The sequence below is a fragment of the Citrus sinensis genome, chromosome 8 (genome assembly GCF_022201045.2).
Source record: "Citrus sinensis cultivar Valencia sweet orange chromosome 8, DVS_A1.0, whole genome shotgun sequence".
In the NCBI taxonomy this organism is placed as follows: Eukaryota; Viridiplantae; Streptophyta; class Magnoliopsida; order Sapindales; family Rutaceae; genus Citrus; species Citrus sinensis.
The window spans coordinates 3,890,659-3,900,990 of record NC_068563.1 but is presented as its reverse complement, the minus strand read 5'-3'; the positions used below and the strand labels follow the sequence as shown (position 1 = coordinate 3,900,990).

The 10,332-nt window shown below is 37.3% G+C and overlaps 1 protein-coding gene across 1 annotated transcript; it reads right to left on the bottom strand.

Annotated features, from left to right (window-relative positions):
* Positions 1 to 6,136: 6,136 nt before the first annotated feature.
* Positions 6,137 to 8,273, bottom strand: LOC127899121 (jasmonate-induced oxygenase 2-like). The gene is made up of 4 exons (XM_052432094.1): positions 8,259 to 8,273; positions 7,528 to 7,607; positions 6,610 to 6,937; positions 6,137 to 6,475 (listed from the first exon to the last, which is right to left on the bottom strand). Exons 1-4 carry the CDS (start codon positions 8,271 to 8,273, stop codon positions 6,173 to 6,175), a joined length of 726 nt encoding a protein of 241 aa, XP_052288054.1. The 3' UTR covers positions 6,137 to 6,172.
* Positions 8,274 to 10,332: the final 2,059 nt, after the last annotated feature.

The following is a 10,332-nucleotide window of genomic DNA, read 5'->3' as shown; positions in this document are numbered from 1 at the left end:
TTCGCACATATGCCTCGATGTCGTCCCTCATGTTCGGCCAAAAATACGAGGCTTGAACTAGTGCGGTGGTGCGCTCGATTCCTGGGTGACCAGCCCACTTAGAGTCGTGGCACTCCTTGATTACTTCCTTCCGCAAGTTTCCCCACCTTGGCACGAACAGCCGATCTCCCTTGGTGAGGAGGATGCCTTCCTCTTGCCAAAACCGCCTTGTCTTTCCTTCGAGCACCTTCTCCAGCAAATCCTTTGCTAGCGGATCTTGTTGGAGGCCTTCCTTGATGCGTGAGACAAGGTCGGACTTCGGTTGGCTCATGCTAAGTGTTGCCAATTCCGCCTTGCGGCTTAGAGCGTCCGCAACAACATTGGCTTTCCCCGGTTTGTACTCTAGCCGATAGTCGAATTCCGCAAGGAAATCTTGCCACCGTGCTTGCTTCGGACTCAACTTCTTTTGAGTTTGAAAGTAGCTTGTCGCCACGTTGTCCGTCATGATCGTGAAGTGTGAGCCAAGCAAGTAATGTCGCCACACTCTTAGACAATGGATGATGGCTGTCATATCCTTTTCTTGCACCGTGTAGCGGCGTTCCGTGTCATTTAGCTTTCGACTCTCGAACGCTATTGGGTGGCCTTCTTGCATAAGGACTCCACCTATGGCGAAATCTGAGGCATCCGTTTGAACTTCGAAGGGCTTGGTGTGGTCCGGAAGAGCGAGGACTGGTTCCTCCGAAATTGCCTTCTTCAACTCCTCGAATGCACGCTGGCACTCTTCAGACCAATGCCACGTTCTGTTTTTCTTGAGCATATCTGTCAAGGGTGCCGCCTTGGCTGAATAGCCCTTAATGAAGCGGCGGTAGTAATTCACCAGCCCAAGGAATGAGCGAAGCTCGGGTACTTTCGAGGGAGGCTCCCAATCGAGGATGGCCTTTACTTTGTCATTCTCCATCATGATCTTCCCGCCCGCAATCTTGTGGCCAAGGAACTCCACCTCTTGTTGGGCAAACGAGCACTTCTCTAGTTTGAGGAAGAGCTCATTGTCTCGAAGTACTTGGAGGACTTGTTGCAAGTGTTGGGCATGATCCTCGAGTGTGGTGCTATACACCACAATGTCGTCCAAGTACACGACCACGAAGCGGTCGAGGAATGGTTGGAGTACCTTGTTCATGAGTGTGCAAAATGTGGCGGGTGCATTAGTAAGGCCAAAAGGCATCACAAGGAATTCGAAAGACCCGTACCTTGTTGTGCACGCTGTCTTCAGTTCGTCTCCCTTGGCGATGCGCACTTGATAATACCCGGAGCGCAAGTCAAGTTTGGTGAAGTACCGTGCTTTGCCAAGCTGGTCGAACAAGTCCGCAATCAAGGGAATCGGATACTTGTTCTTGATAGTGATCTTGTTGAGCGCTCTATAGTCGATGCACATCCGCAGCGATCCATCCTTTTTCTTTTGGAAGAGGACCGGTGCACCGAATGGGGCCTTTGAGGGGCGAATGTAGCCTGCATCCAGCAAGTCTTTGAGTTGTCTCCGCAACTCCTCTAATTCAGGTGGCGCCATGCGGTAGGGTGCCAAGGCTGGTGGCTTTGCGCCTTGTTCCAGTTCAATCGCATGATCTACCTCTCGCGGAGGTGGGAGCTTCTTCGGAAGTTCTGGAGGCATCACATCCTTGTAATATTCGAGGACGGCTTGAATTCGTGGAGGGACTTGGTTTGGCGACGTTCCGCTATTTCCTTCCTCATTTAGTTCCCGAATGGAGACCAAGAAGCTTGGGTCCTTCTTGAAAGCCCTTTTGAATTGCATGGCGGAGAGTGTCTTCTCCTCGGACTTGCCTCGCTCCGTGGGTACCATGCATGCTTTACTCCCGTCGAGGATGCTTAGGGAGTTTGTAGCGGGCAGTGGGAAGGCATGGACTTGGTCGAAGAATTCCATGCCGAGGACCATCTTGAAGTCGTCCATGGGCACGATGGAGAAGTCAAGCTTTCCGCTCCACGTACCAAGTGTGATGTGCACGCCTTGTGCGATTCCCGCAATTGGCTTGGCGGGTGAGTTCACAGCCTTCATTGTGCCTCCTTCCTTAGTGGCCTTGAGGCCTAAGCGCTTGGCCTCGTCTACGGACACGAAATTGTGTGTTGCTCCCGTGTCTAGCAGCGCACGAACGGACTGACCGTTTACCTTTGCGCTTACATACATGAGCCCTTTCTTGACGAGTGCGGGCTGTTGGCGATTGAGTGCGCCGAGGCGTTGGAGAGAACCCATGCTGAGTTGGGGTTCCTCCGTGGACATTGCGGGGTTGCTCTTGAGTTGGGCAGCAAGAGCATTAAGCGACCTCTTCTCCGGACAGTCGCGTACCCAATGAGGACCATTGCATATGAAGCATGGGCTTCGCGGCTTTGGCGCCTCCTTCTTGCCCTCCGATTTTCCTTGCCAACTCTTGTTGCTAGGCGGCTTTTTCTGCCCCCAATCTTTGCGGTTGTTGCCCTTGTCCTTGCGACTCTCTCCCCCACCTTTGCCTTGGTTGGCCTTTTTGTCCTTGGATTGGGTAGAGTATTCGGTGAGCGACTCCGCAACAGCAATGGCGTCGTCAAGTGTTTGAACACCACGCCTATCAAGCTCGGTCTTGGCCCAATCCTTGAGGCCATCTTGGAAGTAGAAGAGTGAATCCTTGTCGGACATGTCGCTTATCTCCAACATGAGGGTAGTGAACTCGTTGATGTAGTCCCGAATGCTACCCGATTGCTTGAGGCGACGTAAGCGCACTCGTGCTTCCTTCTCCGCATTGCTTGGGGCGAACTGCTTTCGGAGTTCTTGCTTGAAGTCGGCCCAAGTGTCGATGGCGCAAATGCCCTTGCCCATCTCGCCATGCTTGCGACGCCACCATAGTTGTGCAGCGCCTCTAAGATAGGTGGGTGCAGTGCCCACTTTCGATGCCTCATCTCGGACACCCATGGCATCGAAGTATTGATCCAGCCCAAAGAGGAAATTGTCCACGATGGTGGCATTGCGTGTGCCATCGTAGGTGTCAGGCTTTGGCACGTCAATGCGGCGCGCATCACTCGAGTTTACAGAAGCTGGACTTGTGGAGAGTGTGCGCTTGTGCCATGCCCAATCCGAGCGGACTTCATCCACTTCCGCACGGACAGTACGTAGTTCGTCCTGAACAAAACTACGAAGTTTGAACAACTCATCATGGAAAGAACGAAACTCACCTCGGAGAATGTTCGCTTGCTCATGGATGAGAGCTTTTGTGGCCACCGTGAACTCGGCGTATTCTCCCTCGAGACCATCCACTCTTTCCTCCAATCCCACGAGGCTATCTTGAGCGGCGGACAATGCTATTTCGAGAGTGCCTACACGAGGCTCCAACGCATCCACGGATAGGGCCTTGGACTTGCCGCGAGTCTTGCCTTGGGCGCGTTCTCCCTCTCGGCCACGGCTTGGTTCCGGTGGAACATCCACACCAACAACACCCTCTTGTGCTACGTTCGAAGGGTTGGCCATTGCTTCGTGAGCTAATTTGCGTGCGTGCAAACCTTAGCTCTGATACCACTTGTCACGGGATGAGTGTTTTGCGCAGCTAACCCGTGCGGCACTTAGACAACTTTGCCGAATGTTGCTAAGTAAGCCTAGAGATTCTCGAACAAGAGAAGAGAGCAATTGAGCCAAAGAAACTTGTATTGCGCAAAGAGAGATTACAGTGCTTGTTGGATACAAATGCTTAATGCCATCCCATATTTATAGGGGAGGCTTTGCCTAACTTTGCCTAACTTTGCCTAACTTCACCTAACTTTGCCAAACTTGGTCAAACTCATGTGCTGGAATTGTATAAAGTATTCTAAAATATTTACATGTTCACATGTGCTAGAGTTGCCTAGAACCTTCCGGAATTGGGCCAAGCTAGCACTCTTGGCCTTGTGTTGGCTCTCTAGCCCGAAATTGTGGGCAATTGGGCTAGTGAATTGGGCGGTCCGCAACAATCGGTATTGCTTTTATGGTAAAATGTTGAGCCAAAGTCTCTTTTAGCAGTTTATCTACAATGCAAAAAGAAGTTGTTGCTTGTGAGTTGAGTGATAGATATATGATTTGGCTTGTTTCCTAGTTTTTGAAAGAAATGATGCTTTGATGCTTAGACAAAACAAAAGCTTCTTTTAGCTCGTATGGAAATTCTTATACAAATGATCCACATTGTTTTAAATGATTTATTCCATTTAAATGATTTATTCCATAAACATTACAATCCTAAAAAATACAATGGCCTAATTATATTTTAAGAGTTGCATATTAAAATAACCATAAGGGGGGATCGAGTTTGTGTAATATGGCACTATTCACATTAACTTTTTTTTCTTTAATTAAAATAATAAAAATGAATAAATAAAATTAAAAACTCAAGTATGTCGCGGCAAGTGCTAATGAACTGTCAGCGACATTTCGACGGCTACTGACTACCCGTGGCCACCACATAAGATTGTGTTTTGCACAAAACTTTGGTACCATTAGAATTCTTATTGTCGGGGCTCATGCTATGGTGCAATTATTATTAGTAGAAAAGCTTCCGTTCGACGTAAATTTACAATAAAAAATCAAAAACCGAAACTTTGACTATAGATCTATGGCAGATGAAAATTTCCTTTCAAATAATAATTGCACCATTGCGAGTCCTAATAATAAGAATTCTAATGATACCAAAATATAGTTCAAATAATACTAAAGTATGCCCCATAGCGGCCGTCCACAATTTAGGGTGACCAGCGGTGAAAATTGTTTATTTTAATTATATAAATTTAAATTATTAATTCAATATAAATAGTAATAAAATATAAATGAATCGTAAAATATTAATTGAACAGGAATATTAAATTATAATAAAATTTATTATTTTAAGTAATATAATCCATACCACAGTAAATATAATATTATATTACAACTTAATATAATATAATGTAATACAATACAGAACAGGCCCTTTAGATTAAAAACATTTGTATTAGAAAAATAAAATTAAAACTTGAGATTAATAATTGGGCCTTGGCCTGGGATCGAATTTTTTAATACAAGCACGGGCCTGCAAAATAAGAACCGTAGCTGGCCCTCCGACCATCTCGTTGAGCCCAATTTTGTTTTTTAACTCCTTAATTAAGGCCTAGGTAATTCAGTACATGAAAAAAGGGTAAAAGCCCGTTTAGTCCCTATATTTTGAAGTTAGTGTCCGTTTAGTCCCTATATTTTTAAAAATACCTCAAATCATCCCTACCATTAAATTATTGACATTTTCGCCATTATCTTTTGTTCCTTTTAACTTATTTTTATAATATTGCCCTATTATAATAATTTTTTAGACATTATTAAAAAGAAAAAAATAACCCTATTATAATAATTTTTTTAGACATTATTAAAAAGAAAAAAATAAATTACCAGTTTAACACCAAAAAATAAAATAAAATAAAATATATATATTAATTTTTGTGGAACACACTCTTGAGTTAAAATATTAATTTTTCTAAAAAAATTGATAAATGTAATTTTTTACGATATTAATTTTTTAGACATACGTGAGCTTCCACAAAAATTAATATATACCTTTTTTGTTTTTATTTTATTTTTGAGTTTAATTTGATAATTTAATTTCTTTATTAATATCCAAAAAAGAAATATTATTGTAAAAATGTAATATTGTAAAAATAAGTTAAAAATAATAAAAAAATAATGGCATAAGTGTCAATATTTAGTAGCAGGGACGCTTTGAGGTGTTTTTAAAAATACAGGGACTAAATAAACACTAACCTCATAATATAGGGACTAAACAAGCTTTTACCCCATGAAAAAATTAACATTAAGTAAAAATTTAATTGATGCGTGACCCGTTGTTTACTAGTTCAGCAAGTGGTTGATTTGTCGTAAATATGTATAAAAATTATAGGATGTGTCGTTTTTATTACCAGAACATGGATGAAGACAGATAAGCATTAGATATATTGTATTAGCAAGAATCATGGGATTGATTTCCCAAAACTAGAGGAGCTATCCAATCCAAAAAAAAAAACAATATTAATTCACCAACTAGCAGATGGCATTATTGCAAATTCCATTATTTCCATCGCATAATATATTCACAGACAGGTTGATCAATTCAAAGATGAAATACACTACATATGTAATTTCGCTAACTACAAAGCAAATTTAAATTAATTACTTCTTGTTAATAGAGAGTGCTCCATCCAACTCGTTAGCTAACTCTTGTACCTTGAAATGAAAAATTTGAATGTTCTCAACATCAAGCTTTTTGAAATTACTTTGCCTTCTAGTGGCTAAAAATTTTCCCAAATTGTATGCTCTGTATTTAGCAGGATTTTGCTCATTTGTAAGCTCATCTAATGGTCTCACCATTGTGTAATGTGGTGGGCTGAAGAAAAATGGAATTGAAAATCTTTCCTTCTCAGAATTCACCGTAACCCTATGCTCCACACTCTCATAAACATCATTGCTCCATACCTGCACAATTACGTAGATTCTATTGGCATTAAAAAAAAAAAAAGTGTATCGAACACGAAATTTTGATTTTTGACACCATATTAGTAATTATTAACCGTTTGAACAAAAAACTTAAGCTGGCTATTACGAATTACCTGAAGAATGTCACCGACATTTATGATATAAGCACCCGGGGTGGGTTTGATGCGAACCCACTCTCCATCTGATTTTCTCTTCACCTCCAGGCCTCCGACATCATCTTGAGCAAGGATGGTAAGGGCACCAGGGTCCTTGTGTCGACCGACACCTAGAGCTAGGTGAGGACCTGGGCATGGCGGATAGTGATTAAGTCTAACAGATCTGGTTGGATCTTCGAAGAAGCTACTGAACCTCCTTGCTGGGAGTCCCAGGCTTAGGGCTATAAGTTCCATCAACTTGTAAGCAAGTTTTTCCACTTCTCTAGCATATTCTTCACATGACTCTCTGTCAAGCATACCAAAGATAAATTCATAACTAAAGTCCTATCATTGAATCTTTTCTTGCAAAATTAAACATTTGCATTAATCAAAGTATATACGGTGGCTCCAAAAGATTACAAGTTCTCATATTGACCAACAACCAATTATAACCATTTGAGTGGTATTTAACACCTACGAATCAGCTTGTTATGGTTGTTTATCTTGTCAATAAGTACCTCTTGTGGACTATATTGTGACTTCTCTCCAACCATGAGAAAATTCACGTCACCAATTTAGATTTGCTTACTCTCAAGCATATTAAATTGGATAGCACAAAGATAGTAATCAAAATGTCAATTAGATGCATAAAAAGGGAAAAACTCTTTTCGACACTTGTACTAAAAGATTAGAATATTTATCTCTTCATTTGAGATCTCTTAAATTTTTAAGAATTTATACTAAAAATAAAAAATATAAATAAAAAACATATTGTTTCGAAAAATAATGAAAACAAGATAATTATCTATTCAAATCAAATAGGTCCACTACATTGCAATGATCAAATTATCGTTAAGTACTCAAACTTCACCATCACAATATAAGAGTTAATTTTACCTTAATTCAGGAGGATAATCAGGCCACTGATTGAGCATCTCAGGAACTTCATTTAAGAAAAAATTTATAAATTTTGCATACTTTGTAGTGTTATTTAATTGTGTAAAAAAAAATATTTTAATATAGTTTGTATCACTTTAATGAAAAATTATATTTTGCCCTTAATGAATTATTAGTTAACGGTTTTACACTAACGGTGAGTTCACAGAAGGATGTTTTGGGCTATTGTTTGAAAAGTAGGGATGAAATGGACTATTACATTAAATCTTAGGGATGAAAATGACTTTTTCCCTAATTTTATATATCACTAGATACATGGCAAAAACTCTAGCATAAAATCTCATCTCAATCTTTTTAATTTGAAGCAGATCGGAAAAAATCTTTTTAATTTTAAGATAATGAGATGTTGAAAGTATAAACTCACAAACAAAATGAATAAATAAACAAATAACAAAGAGTGGACTGCACATTAAAAAAAAAAAAGCTATTAAGGGAAAGATATTTTAGTATTTTACTTCAAAAAGAAAATTGAGCTTCAAAAAAAAAAAAAGTCAAACACGATGCCAAACATAATTAAATATATAAAGAAGTTAGCTTAAAACCTAATAGCTTAATAGTTAATACCTCGTTGTTGATTTGCTCAATTTGAATGTGAGATTTTAGAATTGAAAATAATGAAATTAATTGGTTTCCATTTATTTTGTTTAATTTATTTTTCATTAACATGTCACCTTGAATTTGTCCATGACCCATGGGTAAACCATACCCAAACTATTATAAAATGATTTTTTACATAAAAACTCAAATTTAACCCATTTAATGATTTATCCAACCCAAACTATTTTATTTGATTTGAGTTTGGTTAAACCATGGGTTGTGGGTTTATGCCCACCCCTAGTTGAGCACACAATATAAAAATATTGAGTGCTCGCGAATGCCACTTCATAAAGTTGATATTTTACCTTTTTAATTAAAGTTCCTGACTAAAGTTCCATGCTTCTTTAATTTGCTTAACACCTAGTATAATAGTTTCTTGATCAAACATCTAATTGATTTTGTCTAAGGATGAAATGATATCGTTAGAACTTGCTTCAAAATGAAGATAGGAGGCGCTCAGTCAACGAGTGATTTGTTAGTTTGGTATTAAGTTGGAAGATAAAAATGAAGAGAAAATAAATATTTGGCTATTGATGTATGACATGTCATTTACAACTTCATCACATAGTGGACCTATGGTAAATGTTTATAAGTAGCATGATATGTCCTTTTTTTTTTCAGAGCATGGATGACATTGCATATGAATTTTACTTTGGATTAAAAAATGTATGACATATAGTTTATAAATTGATCAAATATATGACTTTTCGTTTATATTTTGACCACATAAATGACATTACATACATATTTCACCCCAGAGTATACCCAAACGACATGTCATTTATAATTTAATTAAATTATTATAAGGTATTGCAGTGGTTAATTAAATAAGTTATTTTCTGCTGTGCGGATAAAATAAGTTATTGAGTAAAAAAGAAGCTTATTGTTTAGTAAACTATATTGTTGGAAATGTTGTGAACTTAAAAAGCAGTATCTATGTATTTGGTGGTATTATTTTATTATATAATAGTTGAAAAAATATAAATTTAAATTACTTTTTATTTTTAGAGTATGTTTAGTGATATTTAGACGTACATTTTTCTTTTAAAACATGTAAAATTATGTAAAGTAAAAAAATCAATTAAATAAAATATAGTGAACTTTAGAAAATGATACAAAATTTATACTAGTACATAATTAAAAAAATAAAATAATATGCATTACATTCACATTAAAATTTTTGCAATAAACACCATGAATATCGAAAAAAAATATAAATACATTGAATGTTAAAAGTCATGGTTATGAAATTGCAATTTCAAAAGTTATCTTTAGCTTTTATGTGAAATTGTTCATAGTTCAAAGAAAATTTATATAATCGTATGCAAATCTTATTGATTCTTATAATGGAAAAATAAAAGTATAATTAAAAATATGAATTTATAGGATAAAACTTTGATACTAGAGAGAACGTACAGTTGCGGTAATTTGATTATGACAGTGATATGATATCTAATAGTTTATATATTAGAGTGCATAGAAAAATAAGATAATTGTCTTTTTGTTAAAATATTAAAATTATAATAGGAATTTTAAAAATGTATGATAACTTATTTAATGAGTTATTTACCAAAAAAAAAACTCACGAACAAAACTCTACTTACTTTTAAAAGTCACTATCAAAATAGAAAAATTTATAAAATAAGTAACTTTTATAAAATTTACCAAATATATATTTTTTTGTTAAAAATTATGAAATAAGTAACTTATCGAGTTTTAACCTTAATCCTAAATGATGCCTAAATGAAAACTCAGTTAGTGCCTGTTTGGTATGACTTATTTAAGAGCTATAAGTACTTATTTAATCTCATAAGTACTTTTTAAAAATTTTTATAGTGTTTGGTTATTTTTTTAGTAGAGTTTTTTTAGCTTAAATAAGCTAATTTACCTATACTAGCAAAAGCCCAAAATTTTAGCTTTTGGGAGTAGAGGTTAGAGAGCTTTTACAAAAAATATATAATATCAAAAATATCATTGACATATTTCATTAATTACATAATACCCTTTGTATAAAACCTACCCAACAAAAATTGTTGCCGCCATATAAATATATTACTGCCGCCACTTCACTTTATCTCTCTTTTTTTTTTTAAATAACCAGCACTTTAATTTTGCAATCCATACACATACCCAACACTTGAGAGCGCA